At 48.5% G+C, this 26,759-nt stretch overlaps 14 protein-coding genes across 14 annotated transcripts; 6 read left to right on the top strand and 8 right to left on the bottom strand.

Moving 5' to 3' along the window:
* Positions 1-510: 510 nt before the first annotated feature.
* N7520_010678 (uncharacterized protein) lies at positions 511-2,067 on the top strand (the record flags this gene model as incomplete). The annotated part of the gene is made up of 4 exons (XM_057144611.1): positions 511-625; positions 741-1,051; positions 1,103-1,390; positions 1,441-2,067. The coding sequence occupies 4 exons, from the start codon at positions 511-513 to the stop codon at positions 2,065-2,067; spliced, it is 1,341 nt and encodes a 446-aa protein (XP_056990365.1).
* A 470-nt stretch (positions 2,068-2,537) lies between these two features.
* On the bottom strand, positions 2,538-2,784 carry N7520_010679 (uncharacterized protein; the record flags this gene model as incomplete). Its single annotated transcript, XM_057144612.1, has 2 exons — positions 2,538-2,641; positions 2,691-2,784. The coding sequence occupies 2 exons, from the start codon at positions 2,782-2,784 to the stop codon at positions 2,538-2,540; spliced, it is 198 nt and encodes a 65-aa protein (XP_056990366.1).
* A 625-nt stretch (positions 2,785-3,409) lies between these two features.
* N7520_010680 (nuclear transport factor 2 family protein) lies at positions 3,410-3,895 on the bottom strand (the record flags this gene model as incomplete). Its single annotated transcript, XM_057144613.1, has 1 exon — positions 3,410-3,895. One exon carries the CDS (start codon positions 3,893-3,895, stop codon positions 3,410-3,412), a length of 486 nt encoding a protein of 161 aa, XP_056990367.1.
* A 543-nt stretch (positions 3,896-4,438) lies between these two features.
* On the top strand, positions 4,439-6,340 carry N7520_010681 (uncharacterized protein; the record flags this gene model as incomplete). The annotated part of the gene is made up of 1 exon (XM_057144614.1): positions 4,439-6,340. One exon carries the CDS (start codon positions 4,439-4,441, stop codon positions 6,338-6,340), a length of 1,902 nt encoding a protein of 633 aa, XP_056990368.1.
* Positions 6,341-6,376: 36 nt separating this feature from the next.
* N7520_010682 (uncharacterized protein) lies at positions 6,377-7,063 on the bottom strand (the record flags this gene model as incomplete). Its single annotated transcript, XM_057144615.1, has 1 exon — positions 6,377-7,063. The coding sequence occupies one exon, from the start codon at positions 7,061-7,063 to the stop codon at positions 6,377-6,379; it is 687 nt and encodes a 228-aa protein (XP_056990369.1).
* Positions 7,064-7,476: 413 nt separating this feature from the next.
* Positions 7,477-9,588, bottom strand: N7520_010683 (uncharacterized protein; the record flags this gene model as incomplete). Its single annotated transcript, XM_057144616.1, has 7 exons — positions 7,477-8,356; positions 8,413-8,570; positions 8,625-8,779; positions 8,832-8,976; positions 9,033-9,143; positions 9,196-9,437; positions 9,489-9,588. 7 exons carry the CDS (start codon positions 9,586-9,588, stop codon positions 7,477-7,479), a joined length of 1,791 nt encoding a protein of 596 aa, XP_056990370.1.
* Positions 9,589-10,333: 745 nt separating this feature from the next.
* N7520_010684 (DNA repair protein RAD10) lies at positions 10,334-11,320 on the bottom strand (the record flags this gene model as incomplete). The annotated part of the gene is made up of 1 exon (XM_057144617.1): positions 10,334-11,320. One exon carries the CDS (start codon positions 11,318-11,320, stop codon positions 10,334-10,336), a length of 987 nt encoding a protein of 328 aa, XP_056990371.1.
* Positions 11,321-11,494: 174 nt separating this feature from the next.
* Positions 11,495-13,633, top strand: N7520_010685 (mRNA-binding ribosome biosynthesis protein NOP4; the record flags this gene model as incomplete). Its single annotated transcript, XM_057144618.1, has 1 exon — positions 11,495-13,633. One exon carries the CDS (start codon positions 11,495-11,497, stop codon positions 13,631-13,633), a length of 2,139 nt encoding a protein of 712 aa, XP_056990372.1.
* Positions 13,634-13,824: 191 nt separating this feature from the next.
* On the bottom strand, positions 13,825-14,351 carry N7520_010686 (putative progesterone binding protein; the record flags this gene model as incomplete). The annotated part of the gene is made up of 3 exons (XM_057144619.1): positions 13,825-14,003; positions 14,088-14,183; positions 14,249-14,351. The coding sequence occupies 3 exons, from the start codon at positions 14,349-14,351 to the stop codon at positions 13,825-13,827; spliced, it is 378 nt and encodes a 125-aa protein (XP_056990373.1).
* Positions 14,352-14,802: 451 nt separating this feature from the next.
* N7520_010687 (uncharacterized protein) lies at positions 14,803-15,045 on the top strand (the record flags this gene model as incomplete). The annotated part of the gene is made up of 1 exon (XM_057144620.1): positions 14,803-15,045. One exon carries the CDS (start codon positions 14,803-14,805, stop codon positions 15,043-15,045), a length of 243 nt encoding a protein of 80 aa, XP_056990374.1.
* A 147-nt stretch (positions 15,046-15,192) lies between these two features.
* Positions 15,193-15,717, bottom strand: N7520_010688 (uncharacterized protein; the record flags this gene model as incomplete). Its single annotated transcript, XM_057144621.1, has 1 exon — positions 15,193-15,717. One exon carries the CDS (start codon positions 15,715-15,717, stop codon positions 15,193-15,195), a length of 525 nt encoding a protein of 174 aa, XP_056990375.1.
* A 242-nt stretch (positions 15,718-15,959) lies between these two features.
* N7520_010689 (putative JmjC domain protein) lies at positions 15,960-16,986 on the bottom strand (the record flags this gene model as incomplete). The annotated part of the gene is made up of 2 exons (XM_057144622.1): positions 15,960-15,980; positions 16,033-16,986. Coding segments are annotated over 2 exons (975 nt in total), but the record flags the coding sequence as incomplete, so codon positions are not given.
* Positions 16,987-17,299: 313 nt separating this feature from the next.
* On the top strand, positions 17,300-22,094 carry N7520_010690 (transcription factor domain-containing protein; the record flags this gene model as incomplete). Its single annotated transcript, XM_057144623.1, has 9 exons — positions 17,300-17,517; positions 17,565-18,956; positions 19,010-19,234; positions 19,473-19,637; positions 19,821-19,884; positions 19,934-19,979; positions 20,058-20,770; positions 20,818-21,069; positions 21,126-22,094. The coding sequence occupies 9 exons, from the start codon at positions 17,300-17,302 to the stop codon at positions 22,092-22,094; spliced, it is 4,044 nt and encodes a 1,347-aa protein (XP_056990377.1).
* Positions 22,095-23,155: 1,061 nt separating this feature from the next.
* On the top strand, positions 23,156-24,247 carry N7520_010691 (casein kinase II subunit beta; the record flags this gene model as incomplete). The annotated part of the gene is made up of 1 exon (XM_057144624.1): positions 23,156-24,247. The coding sequence occupies one exon, from the start codon at positions 23,156-23,158 to the stop codon at positions 24,245-24,247; it is 1,092 nt and encodes a 363-aa protein (XP_056990378.1).
* Between the last annotated feature and the right edge of the window lie 2,512 nt (positions 24,248-26,759).

The raw sequence follows: 26,759 nt of genomic DNA on the forward strand, positions 1-26,759 counted from the left end.
GTAAATAAGTGGCTCGAGCAAGGCGGGTCAAGGGTTAAACAAGTGGATCAAAGTTTTGTGCGGGGGAAAAGATCTTATAACTAAAAGTACTGAACTCCAATACGGAGTACAGTTGCAATCCCTAAAGTGACTGAAGTCCCTGGCATCCCACCATTTTGAGGCGGTGTGGAGTGTCGATCAACAGTTGAAACGAGCTCACCGTGGTCTCCCCCTCCATTCTCTCTTCCAACTGGATTCTGGATTCTGGTAATCCTCTGACTATTACTCTCGTTGATCTGGTAAAGACTCAGAGTCTAGGGAAATCACTCCAATCAGCTTCGTCCTATTTTTGTCTAGCTAGACACGCCAGTGACGCCAGTGACGCGGCGGATCCGCCTCGGAGGCATCGAGACCCATTCCCGCTTCTCAGATTGATTAGTGGCAACCCTCGTTCTTTTCTTCCAGCCGCTGTTTCTTCAGCAGAAATTCCCCCCAAACCTCTGGCTTCTGGCTGTTTGCCCTGCATACGCCATGACCAAAGAAACCCCGCCGTCAGAGCTCAATGTTTATGTTTCGAGCCGAAATGGCCGCGGCCCACGGGCCAAGGAGACCACGTTCCGCGAATGGGTGGTCAACAACCAAATCGGTATGGAAATCAACATCCCAATGCTCTCAACCCGCATGACTGGAGCGCATTCCCATACATATTGATATTAGTCTCAGCATGGCCAGAAACTAGCTAATACTTCGCTTTTTGACAGGGATCTCGATGACCATCCTGGCTATGTTGCTGGCTCTTCATAACCTTTACCCGTCGCTTCGCCCGTATACCCAACCCTTCTTTCAATTGTCCTACTACAATCCATCGGGTGATTACTATGTTCAAGGCTGGGACGATGTGTACTTCGTCATCAGCGCTGCGCTGGCCCTTACTGCGGTTCGCGCGTTCGCAATTGAATGGGTCCTACAGCCGCTCGCCTGCAGGGCAGGTCTGAAGCGGAAAGGTTCGGTCCGGTTTGCCGAACAGGGATGGCAGGCAATGTATTATGGTGCCATCTGGGCCGTTGGATTGGTATGTACTCGTCTGTGGGGGGAAGAGCGGTGGATTAACAATTTGGCCTAGTACTTGTGGAAGAACTCCTACTATTGGTTCGACTTTGGTGCTATCTGGGCAGAATGGCCTGCACGCCCGCTTTCAGGCTTGATGAAGTGGTATTTGCTCGTGGAGTTGGCTTTCTTGGTGCAGCAGATCTTCGTCATCCACGTGGAGGAGCGTCGCAAGGACCACTATCAAATGCTGTCGCACCACATTATTACAAGCACTCTTTTAAGCTCGGCTTATATCTACGGCTTCTACAATGTGTCCAACGTGGTGCTGTGCTTGATGGACGTCGTCGACTTCCTTCTTCCCGTATGTACTCGCATTCCTCAGATCTAGACCCAGTACTAACAATTGCACAGTCAGCAAAGATCCTGAAGTACTTGAAGTTTGAAAATGCCTGCAATGTAGCATTTGGGGTTTTCATGTCCGTCTGGTTCGTCACCCGACACGTCCTGTATAACATGCTATGGTGGTCCATCTATAAGAATGTGCCCTCCCAGATGTCCTACGGGTGCTACTCGGGTGTTACGTCCGAGATGATCAGCGACAATGGTTACCCCAATGCCTTTGCATACCTGTTCGCTCCTTTCCGTGGCCTGGAGAACCCCATCTGCATGAACCGCACCATCAAGTGGATATTCCTGTCCTTCCTCCTGTCTTTGCAGGGATTGTCGATTGTCTGGTTTACCATGATTGTGCGTGTCGCCTACGGTGTTGTTGTCACTGGCAATGCAGAGGACACCCGTAGCGACGAAGAGGACGAGGTCGAACTTGACGGCGAAGCACTACCCAACGGATCTGCGCGGCTGGCCGCTCAGGATGGTGCGAACACCACCCCCGTTGTCAGCGATAGTGCTCCGGGCTTGGACCGGCGCCGGTCCAACGGCACTGCCTCATTGCGTGCCCGTGGTCGTGGCCGCGTGCCTTTTGATCAGAGTGACCGAAAAGCTCTATTGGGTCGCATTGGATGCGAGAAGCCTACATAAGAGTGTCCTTTCTCCCCTTTCACTTGTTTTGGTTCATTTTGACGAATCCAATTGGAAACCTTTCTTTACCAGTGCATGCCGTTACGTCTGCTATATCTCAACTCTGTATCTTGTTTCTAGCTTCCAATCAGCAGAGCAGGTTCAGAACAGTGTTTCATAAAACGAAGTGCTCGCGTCATGATTGTTTTTGTTTTTCCCTTAAAAATTGGGACGTGGTTTCGTTCCTTACCTGGTCAATTATATCCCTGTGTTGTCGTTTCTGACCTGCTTGGAGGTCTCGGTTTATGTCTTTGTTTTATTCAAATGTTACTATAGATCCACAACAATACCCAATGGATGCATTTGACTTTGGACCATGAATTGACTACTTCGATACTGAAAATGACACCCGGTAGGAAGTTCGCTCGAGACAGAAGGAACCATGAATTTCTAATTATGCCCGCACAAATATCAAATCCTCTTTGGCATCCTTAGTAGTTAGGGATGCAGACACCGGCGTTCCACTCGGTGGCGCCAACACACTGCCAGCCATCGCAGCAAGGGGTGCCACCGTTCTCGCAGGCAACCTTGTAGTCTATATACGGTCAGCGAATTATCCAACCTTTATTCTAGATTCAACTTACTGCCGACGCAAGTGCGCTTCTCCAAAGCATCGGGGTAAGGGGAGGCGGCGGCTACGGCGGCCAGGGTAGCAATGATGACGGTAATGAACTTCATTCTGATAGGAAGTGATTGATTGGTGGATCGGTTTTGTGGTTGAGAAGATTGAATTGTTTTGGTTGATTGTGTTGGTGATGTTCAATGTCGAGGAAATCTCGAGCTATTTAACTAGAATCCAAGCCATTATAGAAATCTCACTTTGGTTTATCTGCTCCGTATGCGTATGAAGTCTGTCAGATGTGTGGCAACTTTTGTCTTGGGTGTATACTTAGGGTAATCCTAACATGAAACACATGCCTCTTTTGATTGCTGATAGTCTTGGCGATGCAAATCTCGTGAAAATCGTATTATCCTTGAATATAATACTCAAGCAGAAGAGGAATATAACCTGATCGGGAAATCCAAGTATTACCTAGTCCCTACATATATCCTTTGTGTTTTCCAAATTAACGACTTGGTTCAGTAAGCCTAGAGTTGGGGGCCATATTCTCATCAAGCCAAGCCTGAGCCAATAACCATTCAGACCTATCCTAGTCGAAAACTCGAAAATACGACCAATCATCGACAAATCAAATCGTTCTATATCCTCGGTGGCGGACAAGCACCAATCAATGTTGGCAAACGCTGTGTTCATTTTGGATGCACTCAAAGAGTATTGTGTGTAATATAGGAAGGGTTTGCTCTATAGGACAGATGCAGGCTTCCAATATGCTTTCACTTTCTCATCCGCGCGACTCCAGCTTTCCTGAATCATATCGTTCACATTGACCTGACCCAGAAGCTCATCACTCAGCGCGTTGCAAGTAATCCGCGCCATCTTATCTTCAACCATATCATAAACAGCCCACACTTTGACTCGAATTACGTCCCCGGGCTTCACCTTGTGGCTATGGACCGCCTCATCAGTAGTTCGGATGTAGAGGAAATAGGCTTCCATGCTTAGAAAGATTCGTGGACCGTCGATCATGACGAACATTGGGACGACTGTTTCTTGGGCATTTGCGTGCACCTTGGCATAGTGGTTCATGATTCCAGATGATCCAACTAGTGTGCCAATCTCGGGATCGGGGATGGCGAGGGTAACATCTGGGTGATAGAAACTATGCTGGAGTTCATAGTCCTTTGCGTTGAAGGCTTCGATGTATTTGAGGAAGTGTTTTAAGGACATTGTGGACAAGTTTCAAGTGTTCGGTATTGTCTCGAGTGTGGAGCATGCTTCCAGCTTTGAACAACTCGGTACTAGGTCAGTCCTTTATAGATTTCAATGATGTGGAGGTGATTCTGTTCCGATTCCTACCAGGATCAAATATACATTATGCTGACGTTATCCGAAGCCATCGGCAGTGGAAAGATCCCCACCTTCCGACTACCCCACCTTTCCCACTTACAAGCATCATCCAGGCAGGGATAAACTAGCGTCATGAGCTCCCAGTCGACTGGAACTGAGCCTTACGTGGGCTCAGCCAAGCGCTTTATATGCAAGCAATGCCATAAAAGATACACCAAGCTAGAGCATCTAACGGTACGTTTCATGAGGCTCCGACAAGAAAGTCACTAACAAATACAGCGACATGAAAGGACCCGTGAGACTTACTCTTAATAACCATCTTGACCTACATTTATTGATTAATGAGCAGATGCGAACTTGAAACCCTTTCGTTGCCATCGATGCGACCGGCGTTTTGGGCGCCAGGATGTTCTTGGAAGGCACATGAGACTGCACAATAATGACTCCCACCAACCACCAAGATGGGCAAATGAGATTGATCATTCCCCCAACCCTTCAATCACTCCTAACCCTTCAACCACTCCTAACCCTTCAATCACTATCAACCCCCCGGTTAACCCTTTGGGCCAAGAACATATCCCAGAGTCCCAATTATTGGAGTCTGGGAATCTTCTCGACTGGTTGATGTCTGACCTCAATGGAGCCTCGATGGTACCACTCCCTCTGGTAGACTTTCCTGGCCCAACAGCGAATGACGGGCTACGCGTCTCTCCTGGCATGGAAATAAGAATGAGTGAAGGTCCGGGAAATACGGCATTGGACAAAATCTACAAAATGATTGAAGATCTATCGAAAAAACTCAACTCAGATGTTCATCGCTCGGGGTTCACTCCTTCCTTTTTGGACTCTTGTCTTCATGAGTATTTCAAACGAATATCGCCCAGCTTTCCCGTTGTTCATGAGCCAACTTTCTCACCACAAAAGACTATCCCACCTTTGTTACTGAACATGGTTGCTCTGGGATCTCTTTTTGTGTGTGAAAAAGATGCGGTTGAGAAGGGCGAAATGCTTTGGCGACTGGGACACACAACTGTTGCCACATCCTGGCAGACATTAATCGGAATCAGAGGCCCGTGGGACACCTGTGATGGCATACAGTTGGTTCTAACTGCTCTCATTGGGCAATCATATGCGCTGTTTTCGAGCAATCCCAGCATTCGAGCAACTGCGTCGGTTTTCCACGGACTTGGATTCTATTGGGCCAGAACCTCAGGCATGTACTCCGTGAGCAATGTTCTGTCAGGTCTATCAAGTCTTGATTTATCCGATGCAGATAAGAATGCTCTTTGGAAGACCTGGGCTGCTACAGAGGTCCAGAGAAGAGCGATCCTGGGTCACTATGTCCTCGATGGCTTGATATCACAAGCGTCCGGATCACCAGCCAGCGCAAGACATCTCCTCAACAATCTCAATACAACCTGCTCGGATGCTGCTTTTGCTGCAAAAACGGCCGACGAATGGATAGTGGAAATTGCACGCTCAACCCAGTCACAGATTCCAGTATGCGAAGCCTTCACGCGTATATTTTCGCCTAATTACTTTGAAAATTCCCTGAAGTTTTCGCATTTCTCGATGTTCGTTATCATCGAAGGGCTACAGTCATTGATCGCCGACGTGCACGAAATTCAGGCCCCAGTGTTTGGCATGGTGTCAAGAAACCAAATCATCCAAGCAATGCTTAACATATACCAGGGGAACATAGCGTCAGAAACGGGGTCTGATCTTCATCGGCTTCCAATCCTCATACGGTGGCACTGTGTCTTTATCGAAACGACGGCTCCTTCTATCTCAATCTACAGGTGGCTGTGTAATCACTACGGGCTTCCACAAGACCTCGATGGAATCCATGTAAAAACCCGCCTTGTGAATCTCAATCTCATTCAATGGGCTGGACAAGCGGATGCATTCCGTGCAGTTCTGCATGCCATATCGATCATTCGCCTTATTGATACTCTTCCACTCAGCCAGATCTACCGGGCAATGCACCTACCCACTGCAGTGTTTACCTCGGCAATGGTCATTGCTACGATGTGCCTTTTGAGAGGGCCTGTGATTGAAATCCCGGAACAGTATAACTGGCTAGATGTTTGGAAGAGTCGACATTCTCCAGGCGCCGAGCAAGATTTGTCGGGGCCAGAAGACGTTTTACGAGATCTGGGGGTTTCTGGTCCGGTTGATATGACGGTTATAAATCTCCTGGATGAACTTAATTCTTTACAGGTCATTCTGAAAACCGTTGCATCAAGATGGGGCGTCTCTGCACAGATGGGTGATGTCATTGGAAGATTAGCAGTTCTTGGGCGTGAAAATCGCAATTCAATCTGAGCCAAAAAGCCATTTGAATAAGATATCACGGTTGATCTATTGATCCCGAGGTCTCTGTCTTTGTGAACTATACATATCAGGTAAAATGGTGCCCAGGATCGCCATCTCCTCCGTACAATGCTTCAAAAGCCCCAGGCCAGATTCCAATGTTACGTTCGCCTTCCTCATCTCGGGATCAGTGATTCCATCCACATCTCCCAACCAAAATCGAGATCGCATCCTCACTCCATCCGGCTCATTCTTAATCAAATGAATCAAATGCCCACCATAAATGACTTCATTTGTTTTATCATTCCATATCCCCGTCCTTCCACATACAGCAGTCGAGTATCCAGCTTCCTTGAGCGCAGTCTCCCAATCAACACCGAAGTATTCACCCGGATCTTTAAAGGAGATCTTAAGCTTCTTTAGCTCACCGCCTATGTACTCATGTACTAGGTGATGACCTCCGATGTAGGTGCTGTTGTTTTCACGTGGCCCCTCCCAGTCGGAGAATACGTGGTCGCGTGGATGCCAAAGGGTGTATTGCTCTGTTTTGTGTATCCAGCCAAACCACCAGTCTATCATTGCACCTGTGCAGTTTTTCATGTAGGTTGATGCTGCGACGTGGCACATTCCATCTTCGGTATATGCTACTCCTGCTTCCATGGGAAGGAAGGGGTGTTCGAGCAGGAGCTTGGCGTCTTTCAGAGCTAGGCCTGGGGAAGGGTAGGAGGAGGTCATGGTAGTTGTTTCAAATTGGAAATGGTTTAAAGTGATATTTGGCGATTCTGGGGCTCCAATTTCGAGAAAGAAGTGTGGTACATATAGTACTTGGGTTCCAGTGGGGAAAATGGGGGGACTGGGGTAAATGGGGAAAATGAAGGGACTGGGGTAAATGGGGAAGGTGGGGGAAGACGTAAGCCCCAGAATCCCTGCTTTTCGAGTGATGATACCTCGGTAGAGATCCCCACTTGGACAGCAGTGTTGGTGATATATTCTGTGAATCAATGGTTGAGCTCAGCTAAGTATAAAATCCTATGGTACATGAAGAAACAAGCAAGTCCCGTATGTTTTACAGTTGACCGAAATCATTTGAATATGCTATAAATTTTAGGAAGCCAATGTCCATTCAACGTTGCATCCATATAATTTACTTAGTCTCCTCCCTCGGACCATCCAAGATGCCCTCTCAAGGCATGCAATAACTCATCTGGCCCTGCCGTGCTTGGAATGCAAGATAGGATATGCTGATCTGGGCGAACAAGAACACCTTGAATCTTCAATCCCATCAAATCAGTCCACTGTAGATTCTCCACTCCTGCTTGCAGTTCAAAGTCGGTGCCCAGTACTATCACTGTCAGAGGTAAGATCTTTTGGATGTCTGCGGGCAAAGTCGCAAATGCTTCTTTCACCATCAAGTGGAATTTAGATGCATTGATCTTATCAACAATCAGAGTGAATGTATCAAGATGGCACAAATCCAGAGTCGAATATTGTTTCTCGGAGATCTCTTCTCGGGTAAACTCCTTTACATAGCTGCAGTCTATCGCAGGAAGTGGTAGTTGCCCTGGAGCGACCTTGATCCATGCATGTGGAAGTCGAGCACCGGGCACACACGAAGGTTGATAGACGGACACATTGGAGGGAATTTCCGTATCGCCATATACGTATCCAATGTGTAGCCCGAGGTTATCGAAATGTTCCCGTTGGCCTTCGATTCCTTTGTTGATCTCGACCATGGCTTCCGGGTCCTGGATGTTGTGGTAGAGATTTTGTCTGGCAATGGTCACATCAGGATTAGTCGTACCCAATGCCTTGAGAAGACCAAAGATTTTTTTGCCATTCTTAACACTCTGGTTGGAGTTGACATGGGCCACTTGTTGGCGTTCGGATTGGTAGGTGTCGAGAAGACCATCACCACCCCAACCATGAAGGACTGCGGCAAGCTTGTACGCCAGATTGTGGACATCGCCTAGTCCCGAGTTCAGGCCAAGGCCACCTGTAGGTGGGAATGAATGAGCGGCATCTCCAGCACTATGTTTAATTTTAGCGATTGCACAACTTTGAGATCCGGGTCGGATATAACTCACAGGAAGACCTGACCCATGCGGTAAGATTGGGCTACTTTCTGGCTAAGAATCCATGGCCGATAACTCAGCACATCATAGGGTAGTTTGACTCCAATAGCTGCATCGATGACCTCGCGACAGTGCTTTTCGTCCCAGGACTCCACGGGATATTTTTCGGACTTGATCGCTCACTTTAGTAGACATTCACCATATCAGACGTATATTAGACTTACATCGAAGTTGCAGATCAATACTTGATTCCCCGACAAATTATACCCAATGATAAACCCAGAGACCAATGGGTCCATGATCCAGTGCAGCATACCAACTTTGTCCTTGATCACGGGTTTCAAGTCGGCATTGAAATGGATTGTCATCATAGTTTCACCTTTGGCCTAAGTATTAGTTCCGGCAAACCAGGGAGAGTGAGCTCTACTGACAAGTTTCTTCCCCGTCACTCGATATGCCAAGATACTTTCGAACGGCGCTTTTGGCGCCATCGCATCCAATAACATATTGGGATTTGATTTGGTACTCCTTTTGAGACTCGCGATCTTCGATTGTAGTCACAACGTATCCATCCCTCTATTCATGAATGAGTATATTTGTACTTGAAATATGGTAGATTTGCAATCACTTACCTGCTCCAGGCTCACGAACGAGTGGTTCTTACGAATTTCCACCAGATTTCTCTTCGATAGTCGTTTGGCAATGAGCTCCTCAAATGCCGGCTGTGGAATGTTGTGGATCATCTTGCAGCGAAATGAGCGTCAGGCGTTCAACAAAGAATCATGTATGTCTTACCGTTGGAGTATCACGGAGGACTTCATGATCCATGCGCTCGTAGGGCAGACGCCCGACCTGCTTACCAGCCAAACTTGTAACAAAGTTTACCCAATAGGCATCCTGACGAGGGCTACCAATCTTGCGAATTTCATTCACATCCAACCCCGCTTGGCGACAAAATTCAAGAGATCGGGGCGAAAGAGCATGTGCCTTGGGGGCTGCTAGTCTAGTTGGATAACGTTCAGTTATCAAAGACGGAACTAGAATAATCATTTAGAAGATTTCATAAATCGTTTTGCGCGGTATGATACCATTCAGTTGAGCAAGCAGAAAGGCCAGAAGAAGACCTGATGGACCCCCTCCAACGATCAAAACTGGCACCTCTAAGGGTGCTTGAAAAAGTGGTGACATTTTTGTTGTGTTTCCTAAAATTCGTCGTGCAAATGTAAAGAAATATCGAAATAGCGTACTTCAGATGCAGCTATATAGCTACGTGGATTCCCCAAGATTCCCCACATAGGTGGGAAAGGGCGGGGAAGTGGGAATTTTCATTTTCGGAGAGCATCAACTATTGAAATCTAATCTGCTTCTCCCGAGGCTCTACAATTCTCATTCATCTACACATATGGAGCGGCCACCAGCGTGACCATAAGTCCATCTTGAGTAACTTATGATTTGCTGTGGCATATTTGTAGTAGTAGCGGGAAATTCTGTGAATCGCTAGTCAAACCATGGGCAAGGCGCATGCTCATGTAATTTTGTGTTCAAATTATTTAGGGGCTAGCGTTTTGCTTGCTCTTTAAGCATAGCGATGCCGTGACTCTTAACCGGTGCTATTATATGCGGTAGAGAACACCTTTAGCCTGATGGCCCTGGAAAGCCCAAAAAAGCAGAGGGGAAGGACCGGCGCCAATAGCAGACGTGCTCATCACCAGATTGATGTCCTGAATCCGCTTAAGTGACATGCCTCTGTAGCAAGTGTGCCATGATAGGGAGAGGATAGGCATCGAGAATAATCTCAGGCCTTACTTCGTTGATGGTCCCATTGGAGAGCTTTCAAGTCCCTTTTTTCCTCACTGGGGGGAATATCTCGGTCCAACCCAATCCCATGAGCCCAAAGACCGTCAGATGTAGAATGTCTATATGCGTATGATCTTCATCCATTGGTATCCCGCAGCTTCAAAAGAGCGGCTGCGATACCGTCACTCAATTCCTCGGTCGGTTTATTTGATTGTGATAGACTCTGATTCGCCGCTGCTTCTAGGGCTGCGGTTTCACGGCTCTCCGCCATGACAGCACGTAGGATCTCCTCGTCTTCATCTATTTCGGCTTGACGTGGCCGACTTGGCCTGGGTTTGATCTGTGCTGTAGGCTTGGGAACCACGGTTTTCTTCGTCGACTCTACCCTAAAATCTTCTCTCACGGCATTGCACCATTGTTGAACCTTTTTCTCACCCCAGCCGGGAACAGAGTTGATCTGTTCCGGCTGGGCATTGACGGCGTTTTGTAAGCTCCCAAAATTAGATATCAAACTTGCAGCGTCCGACTTGTTGATGGTACGTGGTGTAGTGACAAACTCAATCAGGGAGTCTTTGTATGATCGAGCTTGCTGTGTGCGAATAGCTGTAGGTTGTGCAAATTCGGACGACTTGAACAGTTCAAGGTAATGGCCGGCTTCGGGTGCAGACCAGCAAAGAATTAGGGTGAGATTATTGACTAAAGATGTCTTCGAAAGCTCTTTGAGTACCTCCTCGTGATTGGGAATGTCGACCATAACCAGTACAATGCGTAGGTTGTATTTCCCAGCGAGGAGTCTAATTCGTGAGTAGACGTACTCGGGGTGTAGGCGATGGTATTTGAGAGACAGGAACAGGGCACATGTTGTTGCGCCAATCACATAGTCGGCAGGAATCTCAGCATATTCCCAAGGCACAAGCTTGATGTAGTTCAAAATAGGATTGCCCTTTTGTCGCGTGGACACGAGAATCGCGGACGGTCCGGACCGGGTGGGAAGGGCTTGCGGTTTTGGCTGTTGAACTTTTGACGGTGCAGATGAAGAGTTCGAAGCTATATTATCAGAGGATTGGGCATTGGCTACACCCGCATTGCGAAACTGCCGGGAATCTGCAGATTGAGCATCCATGGTGGACTAGAAACATTTGAATGTTGACTGGGGATTAGATTGCTTGATAAAAGGATCCGGCTTATCGGGACCCACTTTATATATTCACCGCCATGGTTTTTCTGCCGTCAATTTCTGGAAGAAAAAAAAAGAGTCGAATCAGTCAGCCTTTTCTTAACTCTACATACTTATATCATGGCGGAATCAAACAAGAAAAGACGCCTATCCCAGGATTCTCCTCAAGATACCGATGCGAAAATGGATGTTACCAAGACCGATGCTACAGATGCCTCCGCGCCCGACCAACCGAAGCGAACACTCTTCGTTCGATCGCTGCCCACCTCGGCGACTACTGAGAGCCTTGCCGAGTACTTCTCTCAGTCATATGTGATTAAGCACGCCACCGTTGTCAGTGATCCACAGACAAAGAAGTCGAAGGGATATGGTTTCGTGACGTTTGCCGACCTCGAGGATGCCGAAAGCGCCCTCAAGGAGTTGAATGGATCCACCTTCGACGGCAAGAAGATTCGAGTCGACTACGCTAAGGCGCGTCAACGTGAGATTGATGAGAAGCTTGGAAAGAGTGTTCCCTCTGCTGCTACCCTCAAATCCAAACAAGAGCGAGAAGACTACCGAACAAACGCACCTCCGAAATTGATTGTCCGCAACTTGCCTTGGAGCATCAAAGAGCCAGCTGATCTGGTCGCCCTTTTCCGCAGTTTCGGATTGGTCAAGTATGCAACTCTGCCCAAAAAGGGGAACACGCTTGCTGGTTTCGGATTCGTGACTATTCGGGGTAAGAAGAATGCCGAAAAAGCGCTTCAGATGGTGAACGGCAAGGAGATTGATGGCCGTACATTGGCCGTCGATTGGGCTGTGGAGAAGGATGTATGGGACACTCAACAGAAGGAGGAGGAGAAGGAACAGGAAAAGGAAAAAGAAAAGGACGAGGAGGAAGAGGAGTCTGATGTGAAGATGAAAGACGACGAGGCTTCGGAGGAAGTCTCAGAGGACGAAGGATCTGCCGATGAAGAGGAGAATGAGGATGAGGATATGGAAGACTTGGAAGACCTGGGCGATGCCGAGGAGGAGGAAGAAGAAGAGGAAGAGGACGACCGCAATAATTCAACCATCTTCCTACGCAACCTCCCCTTTACCTGTGACGACGAGGCACTCTACGAGCACTTCAAACAATTCGGACCTTTGCGATATGCTCGTATCGTGGTGGACCATGAGACTGAGCGACCCCGTGGTACTGGATTTGTATGCTTCTGGAAGCCGGAAGACGCAATCACTTGTGTCCGCGGCGCTCCCAAGCCCACCGTGGCAGCCCCTACCGGCAAGGATCGCAACAACCCAGCCATGAAGCATTCCGTTCTACAGAACGACAACTCCGACCCTAGTGGACGCTATACTTTGGATGGCCGTGTGCTTCAGGTCGCCCGCGCCGTGAACAAGCGGGAAGCTACAAGACTCGAAGAGGAGGGTGTATCACACCGTCTCGTCCGCGATAAGGATAAGAGACGTCTGTACCTTCTGTCGGAAGGTACTATTCCGTCCAACTCGCCCTTGTACAAGAAACTGTCCCCATCCGAGATCAAAATGCGCGAGGAGAGCCACAACCACCGTCAAACCGTCATCAAGAAGAACCCCGCCCTCCACCTCAGTCTTTGCCGTCTCTCCGTTCGTAACATCCCCAAACACATTACATCGAAGGATTTGAAACAGCTTGCTCGTGAAGCTGTGGTTGGCTTCGCCACGGAAGTTAAGAAGGATTTGCGTCAGCCTTTGTCGAAAGAGGAGGTCTTGCGATCCGCCGACACCATGAAGGAGCTGGAGCAATTGAGAAAGGAAAAGCGCGTGGGTATTGTGCGACAGGCCATGATTGTCTACGAGACTCGTGAGGGTACTAAGGTCCCTGAGAAGGGCGGTGGTGGTCGCAGCCGTGGTTACGGTTTCATCGAGTACTATACTCACCGTCACGCACTCATGGGTCTGCGATGGCTCAACTGCCACGCCGTTGATATCCCTGCTAGCGCTCAAGCAGAAGGCGAGAAGGAGAAGAAGAAGCGACTGATTGTGGAGTTCGCCATCGAAAACGCACAGGTTATCAAACGTCGTCAAGAACTGCAGGAGAAGAAGGAGAAGGAGAAGGAAGAAAAGGAGAAGGCCAAGGCGAAGGCCGAGGAGGAAATGGCAGGCCAGAAGAGGAAGCGCGCGGCTGAGAAGGAGGCTGCGAAGGAGGCCGAGGCCGAGGAGGAGAACAAGCTGGCGAAGCGCGCCCGTATCATCGCTAAGAAGCGGATGCAGCGCAGAGGCCGCAAGGGCAATTGATAGAATTATGTACAGAGAGGGCGATGCCCATGTATACAAGTCTTATGACTTGATTTTAAATGTGTTTTCTTTTAATGTTGGATACCAAACATCCTGGAAATAAAAAAGCATTTTGTGATTGACCGTCAACTTGGTTTCCAAATCTGCAGTACACTTGGGTATAATCCATATAATCAAAGGCCTATATTCATCTAGGTGTTCTTCGCTCCCTCCACTTTTCCAACGATGCTGTACCGCTTGCTGAAGAAGGTAAACCACTCATCAAGTGTTGTCTTATCCTTGTCCTCCAAGTCGTACCATTCCGGTACACAATCTTCAGGTTTGAGGGAAGAGCGAGCGAGAGCGCGAGAGGCATCCTTGCCAGCGAAAACTTTGGACATTTCTTGTCAGCCGCTGACTCGGCGCATGAACCCCGCAACCGAGGGTAGGATTTCCATCCAGGAAGATTACGCACCGCGATATTGACCAGCAGATCCATAGGCTGCATTGCGTGACACATCAAATACCACACCTTTAATGGCGACAAGAGTTGGGCGACTAGGATCGGTGCCTGAAGCATGTTCAGTTCGGAGCTCGTGGAGCAACGTAGCGGGGGGGGGGGGGTCTTCTTCTTACCATCGCATTTGGCCAATTCCTCCACGGAGATTAGGTCGTCTTTTGGTGGGTCCAGCTGGACCGGCACCTTGGGTTCGAAGCGCTTGGATTGAGACTCAGTCATTTTGGCGTGTTGAGGTGAAAGGAAGTTGAGAGGATACCATCATAGTCGTGGGGCAAGCGGGGCGGGAGGTTCGGAGAACAACCGACTGCTTACGAACTCGGCCTTGTGATTGACCAGATACCGAAGTATATGTAGTCTGTATTCAACTATATCAACTACTTTAATCCGTTACATGAGTTTCTCGGGCTACTAAGACACGAGTCTGGCCTCCGCCCGGTATTCATCTGCCCAAGCATCGAGTAAAAGATGTACTACATTAATCAAGGGAAGAGTAATCTTATATCTCTTATTGTGTTACACAGTAAAACCTTCGAATTGGGTGGCTCAGCCTTAGTTATGTTTTGGTGGCAAACCCCAGATGATGACGTCGCTTTCTAAATGAATATGCAAGGGTACTTCAATTGTTCACCTGTTCACCACTTTATAAAAGCTCTCAAGGTGCTTCTAGATCATGTCTAAGGAAACCTCACACTCCATCCCACATTGGGTTTATCCTCCAGATCCCCAAAATCCTCGACAAAACTCCACAGACGCTGTCGTCCACCATCTCTACTTCGAGGACAACGATAGCTTCTTCCCTCCTACCTGGCTTGGAAAAGACACCTCCCAGCGACGTTCCTCTGAGGATAGCTCAGCAAGCCATCAATCCAACGAGCATGAAATCATGGGAGCAGAGGATCCTGGGGGAAAATGAAGTCGAAGGCATCTGCAATTTCTCTATAATATAAGTTCGTTCCTTTCAGGTACTTCAGCAATGAACAATTCCTTTTCAATAATCAAGTTGGCTCAAGCGATATTAACACCATCAAATATGCAAATATTTTACACGCATCCCGTTTCCTTATTTCTGTTCCTTCGCGGCTTCCGCAGCCTTCAGAGCATCCAGTCGCTGTTTATTCCGCTTGCCCAAGATCCGTAGTGTGTTCTTCTGCTCGATCTCCGTCATCTTGTCCCAGTTTCCAATCTGTGCGAGTGTTCCATCTACGTTGACAACCATCGGTCCCAAATGACCAAGGCTGACTGTAGAGCCACCTTCAGCACTGACGTCGAGGCGATGTGTTTGATCGGCGGATTCGCTGGAGGGAAGGTAAAGTTGCTCTGATGGCGGGGAGACTTCTTCTGACTGAGGCTGGGTATCCTGCTTCGGGGGCTCGTTGGGTGAAGACATGGTGTGGGCCTGACGACTTTGTTCACAGGTGTTTGCGAGAGGCGAGCACTGGGGGAAGAGGACGTTGTATAGCCTTGAGCTCGGGGCTGGGACGTGTGAGGGGGCTTTCAAAGTGCCGAGAATAACGGCACGAGCGAGGAGTGGGTTGACAGTTAAGTGAAGGAGGGCAGCGCGGTAGGCAGTACGTGACAACAGCATGATGAATTATGGAGAGAAGTGGATTGTGGAGTTCTAAGAGGATAAAAATGCGGGAGCCAAGATGATTCTGGAACTTACGGGATTCGACTTTCATTAATGCGCTAGCGTCGATCGTCACTGTAAAGACAATTTTAATTTAAATTTACAATTGATTCGTCTATTAAGTAATGATATATTGTACAATAATGTTTTTCAGCCGAAGCACCTATTCTAGTTAGTGTTAGTGATTCGTGTACAAGTTATCATCGAAACCACCAATTCACCTAAGTTAGTGATTAGCAACTTTCTTTTCAATTCTTTATTCTTAAAACTTACCGAGGCAGTGACCCCTTCTCCGATTCCCTTGATGCTATGCCACCAACCCTTGGGAATAAAGAGACCGTCTCCAGCCTCAAGATGTACTTCGTACCGATGCCCGGATTCTGGACCAGCAGAAGCCGACACACCCCATACCATGTCGTCTAACAAGGCTCGTTCCTGGCCTTGCATCATCTCTTCGCCTCGAAACGCCGCTGCATCTTTGCCACCACTTTGACCCAGTTCCCTCCGCGCCCTAGCGAACAACACCTGTCCCTCCGCTGGGGCCAGAAGCCTCACCACTTTCTGCCCAGCAAGCTGCACAAATAAATTGGGATTTGGGTCCCGGTGGAGCGGGGTATATGTAGGCGGATGTCCAATCCACACATTTGTATCGTACACATCTCCCTTGCCGGCCTGCACAACAATCTGCGGCGTCGGAAAGTCGTCGCGCAGTACGGGCGGGAGATCCATCAGTTGACACTGCGCGAGATATAGTTGAGCGGGTTGTGGAGATATTTCTGCCATGCGCACCCAGTCGAGAAAGAGAGTAAGCGGCGCGTGGAACTTCCGGAAGTTCACTGCCTCGGTCGCTCCTGGTTCTGTGCCATCTGTAGGGGCTCGCGAGGTGTTCTCGGTTAGTTCAAGGGGAACGAAGGCGTTGGAGGCATGGGTTCGTAAATATTCGTCGTTCAGGCGAGTCGCGGTCGTTGGGGAGCTTTGAAACCAGTTGTTTAGGGCGGGCAGGTCACGAAACTGAGAACGCGGGAGTAAGCCGGGTTGCTCTGGACTGAAGCATTGCTGTCGGAAGGTATCGACGTGGGCATCTTTGAGGGCATCAAGGGAGTTGTATGTGTGAACTGTCGATGCAGAGAATGCGCGTGTATTGAAGCTTGAGCGCAGATTAAAGCGAACAGGTCTGAGCATGACGGAGACTGAAGTGGAAAATGAATCCGCGAAATACGGATTAGTCTACGTGCAGATTACACCCGTGCTCCACCCTATCTATCATCATATAGAAAAATTAGAGTTAACATATTCCAACGTCAACTTCCAATGTTCTATACTCGGTAATTGTCATTTTTACCGAGGCAGTGTTGAACATTTCCCCTCACCTGGGCATCAGCGCTAGAGACTCACGTGCATGAATTTCAAACTTGTCCTTTCATTCATATTGTTTTGCTTCTTATTGTAGTACAGAATTGAAATTTGACCCGAGTCAATATCCCAAGAACCTGATATCGGGCAAGCATTCGACTTTCTTCACATATGAACCCTTTCCACAATGCCTGGAACTGACAAGATTCATAAGCGCCATGCCTACGGCAAAGATGCCCATACCTACTACCCGGTGCTCATCGTTGGTGCTGGTGAATCGGGAGTAGCAATGGGCTGCAGGCTCAAGGCGGTCCTAGGAACAGATCAATTTCGGATTTTTGAACGACAGTCAGGAATTGGAGGCACTTGGTGGATTAACCGGTATCCGGGTGTCGCGTGTGATATGTAGGTATATCGCCATCAACTACGTGCAATCAACTAACGAAATTCAGCCCGGCGGCTTTATACTCGTTTTCCTTTTCTCCCAAGCTGGATTGGTCGACGGTACACCCTTCTGGTGCAGAACTTGTGCAGTACTTCGCAGATGTATGCGAGAAGTATCAGATCGTTGACAAAATTCAATTCCACACCGATGTGAAGCAGCTCCGATGGGTGGAAGAGGATGAAGAATGGGAAGTCATTCTTTCCCACCTGGTTCCTGGAACCGGAGATCTTTCTCAGTATGAACGTGACCAGCTCGCTGCCAAAGAAGGCCAACACCGTGTGTATATTAAAACGGAGATGGTGCGAGCTAAAGTTGTTGTGAGTGGAGTGGGAGGACTCGTTGAACCCAAGACATGGCCAAATGGCATCCCTGGTATTGAGGAGTTTCAGGGAGAGATTACACACACTGCTAGGTGGAACGGTGATATCGACTTTCGGGACAAGGATGTGGTTGTGGTCGGCTCGGGCTGCAGTGCAGCACAAGTCATTCCTGAGCTGGTGAAAGACGGCGAGGTGCGCTCTATCACACAGCTGATGCGAACACCTCCTTGGGTCCAACCAGATCTTCTATCATCCAGTGAACTCGCCCAGTGGGAAAAGTGGGGACCGACCTTGATGACCAATGTCCCTGGCCTTGCACGCCTCGCACGCTACGCTGTATTCTGGGGCTGCGAGCGCAACTGGTATTCCATGTTAAGTAATAATATCTATGGTCGCTGGCAGAAAAATCAGGTTGAGAAAAGATTCCTTGACAATATGCGCGCCTACGCGCCAAATGAGTATCATGAAATTCTTGCGCCGAACTATAGCCTCGGATGCAAGCGTCGCATTATCAACAATGATTGGTATAAAAGTTTAAATGAGCCAAACGTTGAGCTCACAACACAGCCATTGAGTCGCGTCAAGGCGAAAAGTGTTATCCTAGCACCTGGGAATCATTATCCAACCGCCACGACCAAGACAATCGACGAACCCCGGGAGATACCGGCAGATGTGATTATCCTAGGAAATGGTTTCGAGACCAACCAGTGGCTGCATCCATTGAAGGTCGTTGGTAAGGCGGAGAAGGACATGCAAGATTACTGGAACGAGCGCGGGGGTGCGCAGGCATATCTTGGAATTGCCATGGATCATTTCCCCAACTTCTTCATGCTCTTTGGCCCAAACACAGCAACAGGCCATACCAGTGTAATATTCGCCACTGAAAATGCGGTCAATTACTCATTGAAATTCATCAAGCCCATTTTGGACGGACGGGTCAGCTCATATGAAGTCAAGGAGGCAGTGGCACGATCGTGGGGACAGCAGGTGCAGGATGGACTGCAGAAAACGGTCTTCCGGCGCGGTTTGTGCTCAAGTTGGTATATCACTGCAGATGGTTGGAACTCCAGTACTTATCCGTGAGTATCAAGATCCTATTTACCTTCGACTTGTGACTGACGGGACATTACAGATACACCCAACTTCACTACTGGTACCGATGTACTTTCCCTGTATGGAATGATTGGACTGCCATACCAACGCGGAAAGGTGTGATTCTTCGGCGAGTTCACAAGGCTTTTAGATCTTCTGTAATTCTTGGACTTCTCGGTGGACTCGTTTGGTTACGCCAAAAGCCACAGTATCAACACCAATTGGTGCAGACTCTCCTGGCAGGCAAGGACTGGATTCTATCAGGGTTGTTTTGAAAATTTATGTCGATACCTTCCTTAGCTAGCACATATGACCATTGTTTCAACATACTGAATTGGTAAAATGAATCTGCAAGATATCTACTTCTTCCGTAGCCAATCACATCTTGATCAAAATGATTAGTCAGTCACAATCCGGGGAAACGGCTGACCCCGCGAGGAATATCTCCGCACTCCATTCATGCGATTTCTTTCCGAACACATTCCCCAGTGATCATATTTTAGGAGTATGATGGCTTCTGAATCGCCTCAGATGGATATGACACCCCCGAGTGCGGATCCCGGTGATCAGGCCACAAGTCCGGCTACAGATTCAGCCAAGAGAAAGGCGGAACAGGGCAACGGAACTCAGACGCGCGCAAAGCGGAATCGCTACATTTCTATCGCATGGTATTTTATTACTTGATTCCTCTTTGTCCACTCCCGATAAATCTTCCGGCGTTTAATATTGCCGTCGGTCGGAGGACTAGCTGCAGCATCATGCCAACCGGCTTTTTATCCGGCTTTTTGGCTTATCCGTGAAAATAGGTATGTTATAGGCTAACGAAACCTTTGATTAGTAATGAATGCAAGCGCCGCAAGATCAAATGCAATGGACAAGTCCCGTGTCAACGATGTGGACATCTTAATCTGGAATGTATGCATATTCCTGCCATGTTTTATCTTACTCTTCTAATCTCATTTAGGCCGATATGCGCCAAATTGCTGCAACAACAACTTCAAAGACTCGGAGTAAGTCGTGGAATACTATTCCGAGCGTACACTACTAAGCCTCCTTCAGGGAATATCGGACAATGGGGTCGCAGATAGCGACGCTGCAAGATCAGGTCAATAATCTTTTTAGCAACCTCAACGAACTTCGGTCTCAGAAACCCAGTTTTGAGAGTCCTTCATTTGATCACCTGTCCCGTGATGGATCCTCCCACTCAGCGTTCACTCCGCTGCCTGGTGGAATGCCGAAGGTTCGATCTAGGCATCCGCGCTTCCACGGGCCAACGAGCTCAGCATTCAACTTTGACGTTGCCAAAACAAGTCTTCAAAGTATGGGTATCACGCCGGCAGAGGATGTGATAGCTGACGACTTGACCACGGCACATGTTACGCCGGCCGGTTCGCCGCCTCCGATGGGCCCTCTTGTTTCCACTATTCATCCGACCAAGGATCCTCTCTGGACCGTTCGCCGTGAGGAGACTATACGTCTATGTAGAGTCTATGAAGAAGAGATTGGGATCATGTATCCCGTGGTCGACATCACTACAGTCATCAACCAGGCAAACCTACTCTACACATTTATGGAAGCCGCCACACGCACTGGTTTTGCGCAACGGGGTTTCCCTGGAGCCGACAGTCTTAATGATGAAAGTTCAATTCTTCTGAAGCTTATAATCGCGACCACACTCGTTGTGGAAGGAGGTGGGAAAAGCGACCTCGGCAAACGGCTATATCTGAGTGTGAAGCCTGTGGTTGAATCTAAGCTATGGGAGCCGAATGACATCAAGAACATTCAGCTCTTCGCTATAGTGGTACGTACCTCTTTTGGGGGCCTTTGGACAATTTTAACCTTGGACAGGCTACTTATCATTTTCATACCGATGACGACGCTATGGCCTACCGACTGATTGGCTTGGCTGCGCGCATGTGCTTGGAGATGGGTTTCCACCGTCGAGACGCTTTGTTGAAATCATTCCCCAACGAAGATCAATGGAACGAAATTACTCGCATATTTTGGTCAGTCTACAGTTTGGACCGACGGTGGAGCTTGGGTACTGGGCTGCCATTTGTGATCCAGGACGAGGACATTGACCCGAACCTACCAGAGCCGGTAAGATAACAACTTATCCTTTGCTATGGGCCAGAAAATAACTGTTCAATCACCAGGACTCATCACTGCCCTATTTGCGGTGTATGATTTCATATAATCGAATCAGCTCCAAGATTTGGTATTCTGGTTTAGGCTCAGAAGGAACGACAGATATTCGACGCGATGAGATCGGTTATCTGGACTATCAGGTTTTACAGTGGTATAAGCAGGTACCGGATGAACTGAAATTCTACCCTGTGGAGTCTCCCAAGAACGGAGAAGCTGCAAGCCGTGGCATGAGGCGACTTCGGATTCTACTGTATCTGCGAATGAACCAGCTCCGCATCCTGATCTACCGTCCAGTGCTTCACTCTGCGGCAAGTATCGCTGAGGATCGGGGCCATGCTCAGACTGTGGTTGATATTGCAAAGGACACTGTTCGTGTCCTGACACGACTGAACCAGATGTCTGATATTTACCGTACCCAGCAGATCACCTTTAACTACTTCCTTGTCGCTGCACTAGCGGTACTATTCCTTGCTGTGTGTCATGCACCTGCCGAGTTCAACCGGCAAGTCCGGGACGAATTCTACATGGCTTTGGATTTGATCAACGGGTTCAGTACCAAATCATTTGTATCCAAACGACTATGGAAGACCATTAGAGGCCTTCGCATGATTGGAGAGAAACTAGGAGTCTTGGCCCGTCCCTTTGGCACTAATTCTAATGATCCCCACTCTACCGCAGCTGTGGCCATGGCAGGCCTTGCTGGACATTCGATCGATGATCTCTCTGCCTATGGGCCAATGAATGGGATAGATGAGCTCGGGAATAGCCCGTTGAATGGTGTACAGATGAGCCACGAGCTGACAAATCTGTTTGAAGCTGTTGGTTCATTTGGCAGCTACCTACCTGGATCGAGTGGTCCTGAGGGTATCAATGGGTTTGTTGGTGCAGATGGAGAGATACAGAATACCGGCGAAGGGCTTTCGGGGATTTTGGGAGGCGAGGAAGAGTTTTCTCGTATCCTCCGTGACTTATTTTGATATAATCATTAAGATGATCTGTTAATATCAAGCAGTTGAGTCCTAAATCTTCTTCGTGAAGCTCCATATTCTTGGATTCTCTATTACTACGGCTCATTCAATTCTTGGCTTTTTTCCCCCATTAGATTGAAAACATATCGAATCTACAGACTGACAGTACAAACTCACCCAAAAGGGATACGGTTGAAATAGACCTAGACATTAAAATTTCTTAGAATGATTTTCCATACAAAGTTGTGAAGCAATATAAACTTGATTATATTGCCCATTTTGACCGCCATCCAAATGCAGTACAACACACTCACAGATCAGAATAATGATTGTCCTGGTGATGTTGTCAGCTCCATCCGATCATCCAGGTTGCTGTACCTAGTTGCTTCATCCAAACTATCGTGGCTGCTGTGGCCTTCCCTGTGTTGTTTGATACGTGCCCTTCCACCGCCCCAACGAAACGGAACAGAACCTAGCGTCCTGGCTTTCGTTGAAAGAAGCTCCAATCGACAGAGCTCCTTGACGTGGTTTCATATTATTGATCAACAGTGTGCATATATCCTTGTATTTTCCTGGTAAGTGATCCCTGGTGATCTTCTCCCATGGAGCTCCAAATTGATGGGGAACTGATAAGATTTTGGTGGGGCTAGCCTGAGATACGACGTTCTCGACTTCGCACAACCTCCCCTCCCGCACATTGCCATGAACGTTGAACTTCTCCACTGAGACCACCGTCCCGACCCGACTCATTTCACGTCCGACCGACAGATCCGGAATCGGTCAACACCAATTTTTTTATGACTTGGATTGCTTGAGTTTTTCCAGCAAATTCCCTTCTAGTCCCAACGCAAAGGTGTTTGCTTGATCCTCCCGCGGCTGCTATACCCAACCCCTCGCAAATCGCGTGATTGGGTTGCTGTGCTGTCGTCGCCTTTCTCCCGCATATCCCACATAATCTCGGCAACGTGTCGAGAGAGACAGGTTCGGCGTTGGCCGACGGCCTGGACAGGCTGGATCTGAGTCAACTGTCTGAATCAACTCTTTCCTCATCCGTGTCCGCCTCGTTCGATATGTCGTCGTCGGAGGGTGCGCCGGAGTCGTGGATCTCCTCGTTCTGCTCCCTTATGGGCCACGAGTTCTTCGCTGAGGTGTCGGAAGATTTCATTGAGGATGACTTTAACCTAACGGGCCTGCAGTCGCAGGTGCCCATGTATAAGGAAGCGCTGGAGATGATTCTCGATGTGGAACCTGAAGATGATGAGGAGGAGGAAGAGGAAGAGGAGGAGGAAGAGGATGACGAGGTTTTGGGCGAGGACCGACCGATCGGTTATCGGAGAGCTGGTGACCGCCGACACGCCCGCGTCGCTAGCGATTTAAGTGTCATCGAGAGCTCCGCTGAGCTTCTGTACGGTCTAATCCACCAGCGGTATATTACCTCGCGACCGGGCATTCAACAGATGCTGGAAAAGTATGAAATGCAGCATTTCGGTGTTTGCCCGCGCGTCAACTGTAGCGGATGCAAGGTCCTGCCCGTGGGCCGATCCGACACCCCAGGTCAAGAAACGGTCAAGCTCTTCTGTCCTGGCTGCATGGACATCTACACCCCACCCAATAGTCGCTTCCACTCTGTCGACGGGGCCTTCTTCGGTACCACATTCGGATGTCTGTTCTTTATGACATTCCCCGATCTGGGTATCGGGCCACGCCTAGATGCCTCCTTCTCCGCCATGCCTCGCAACCCTTCACAGCCTGGAAGCCGATCTCAACCAGAGGAGGCACCCACCCCCGAAAACCAGCCGCTCGAGATCAATGGCGTCCGCACAGACAGCTTCTGCCCCGGACTTGGGCGTGGCAAGGTTTATGAGCCCAGGATCTACGGGTTCAAGGTCTCCGAGGCCTCCCGTGTAGGTCCCCGCATGAAGTGGCTTCGAATGAAGCCCAGAAATATCTACGAGCTCGATGAGGCTCTGCAACACGAGGAAAATGCCGCCTACCCGGATCAAAAGCCCGGTCAGTCTCGACAGAAGGATGGAGATGTGGAAATGAAGGCCGGACAGTCTCAAGAGGCATCAATTGCAAACCGGAAAAAGGCACCCATGCGACGACGACGAGTGGGTGACTCGGCTCCTGGTCAGGGGGTTCAGGGAGCAGATATCGGCTGAGAACAGCATCGAAGGAGAGACTGCACCAGATCTTATTTCCGCTGAGAGAGTGGGAAGCTCTAGGACGACGACCACCGGCGTTTCACAATGTTTCGATCTTTACCCTTTACTTAAATACTGCGGTCAATTTCTGGTCCCTTTGCATCTTTCTTGTGCCTAGTATGCCTGGCTCAAGGCACAAATTCAAGCATTAATTTTCTGATGTGACCTTGAACTGTTTACATGTACCGCAAAGTAGGAGTTTTCCCGAGGACGAAGTATATAATAATACAAGTCGATGTATTAAAGATCTGATGTAGCGGTCATACGCTTATTGCGGTCGCATGTTGGGTATAGGTTGGAGCCAGGTGATAATTCACTTAGATCAGCATTTGAATTGAGACCCTGGAATGCACCAACGCAAGCGACGGAAGCACCCTGGTCGTAAATGGCATGCATTGCCTAGAGACAAGGCTATCCCGTGAAAGGTTGCATTAGCAGTGTAGCATGACAGGGTAAAAAAAAAGGCGTTTCGCCACGTAGAGTGACTAGTTCTATTGGAAATGTCACTAAGTAAACAAAGCTCATAGACCCGAGCCCGGACCTCGCTAGTGTCCTACCTTTCTGGGTGATAATAGACATGGATGTCAAGTTCTTTATCACGGGTATCCCCGAAGCATAGACCATACACTGAATCCTATAGTTCCACACCCAGGTACTCCGTATGTTACTGGTTGATTTCCCTAAGAAGTTAAAAAGTTCGGATCACGTCACCGGACTCGAAAGCCTGCATGGTTTGATTGGCCGGATTGGAAATCCATGAACCTCGGATCACATGAGGATTTATCGGGATTTTGTCTTCGATCCTAACTCGATCGAGGGTGGACAAGTCCGCCTCCACGGGGCCAAACCAGTCTGAATTTCTTCAAGACTTGTATAATTTGCATATAGTTGCTCTCGAATCTCCAGAAATGGGGTCCAAGTTGAATGTAGATCGATATTCCTGTGGGGCAACTTAAATTCAGTAAGCTCTAAAGTGCTTAATTGTTAAAAGTTGCAACGTCAGGGACTTTACATGTCCAGATCCAGATGGGGATTTTCACGGGATTTTCGTGTTTCAAAGCAAATGAAATTCGAATAAAATAATATTAAAATACTAAAATGTGATATCATGCTGTAAAGTAGAAATGATTAATCTCCTATCTCGCTATGACGAGATTAGCTCGGTCAACCACCGAGCTAGCTCAGCTCGGTAGAAATGACCTGTAGTAAATTAGTTGCCTGGCGACTTTGATTTCTGCACCAGGACGAAAGGAAATACAGAGTACGGAGTCCAGACAGATGAAGTAAATTAACACATGTATTCTCCCCCCCCCCCCCCCCCCCACCACAAAGACTCTGTTTTTCACTTCATAACTTCAGTAAATCCTCAAAACTAGCTTGAATTAAGATATACTAACCAAAAATGGAAAATGGGGAATCATCAATTCTCTTGGGATTCTGGCCCCATTTTAGAGGCATTAGCGTTAACTCAAGGGTTAGAGGCACCCGAGTTTGATTCTACGGCCGAAAGTCCTCCGTTACAAAGATCCAATGGTATGGCTCTGCTTCCCATTGCCTTGGGGCTGATCTATTTCCCTTTTTCACTTTTTTCCCCTCTTTTCCTTTTTTTTGTGCTTTAGGTTCTTTAGGTTCTTATTGGGAACCACTGCGACGGTAACGAAAGGTGTTTTCTTCCTAAAATAGAGAGAGGCGGCTCTTCCTCCGTAAACTCCCCGCCGGAACCTTACCAATCCCAGGTCGATCTGAGTAGGTCATGGTGATTTACAGGGCTGGAGTAGACTGAATGAGGGGGAAAGAGTTAAGAGGCGCAGTTTCTCTCTACTGGCTTAGCTCCTTGGCTTGATTTTTCGGGAATGGCAGGGAATGGGAGTTGGAATGGGATGAAATCCTTCCCATGTTTCCCCGGGTGTCTGGTTATCCGTACTCCGTTTTACTCTATCCTTGCAGACCCAAGGGAATGGTCGGATGATTGCATCATATCGGCTTTCGGGATTAAGAGTCGTCCCCGAGACTAGACTTGCTAAGCTCCTCCACTCCCTCCGCTGGGGGGCATCCCTCCGCTGGGGGGCAGGGATGGTCGGAGTCCCGGGTGGTTTTCTGCAGCGATCAGTTGGCCACATGGTTCTCACTGACTCATGTTTGGGGCTGGCTGGGGGAGGTTCCACTTTACCCACTATCGTTTGCGCCTTGCAGGGTTATTCACCTATCCCAGTTAGGCAAGTGTACTGGTTCCATCTTTCGTTGAGCATGCTCGGAGTGGAATGGGGGGCCGCAGCTGCCTTGGACGCCTAATATTTACTGATACACGTTTTTGGGGGCCAGAAACGTGGCCAATCAATGCCGATCAAAAAGGTTATTGAACTAGGCGCTGGAAATGGAAGATTGTGTAAAAGGTTACCTAGGTATTATATTGACCTTTTGGTAAAATTCCCTGAATCCCTGTACAATCGAATAAACGCCCAGATAATGC

The sequence above is a fragment of the Penicillium odoratum genome (genome assembly GCF_028828045.1).
Source record: "Penicillium odoratum strain IBT 22623 chromosome Unknown utg000008l_segment0_segment0, whole genome shotgun sequence".
Taxonomy (NCBI): domain Eukaryota; kingdom Fungi; phylum Ascomycota; class Eurotiomycetes; order Eurotiales; family Aspergillaceae; genus Penicillium; species Penicillium odoratum.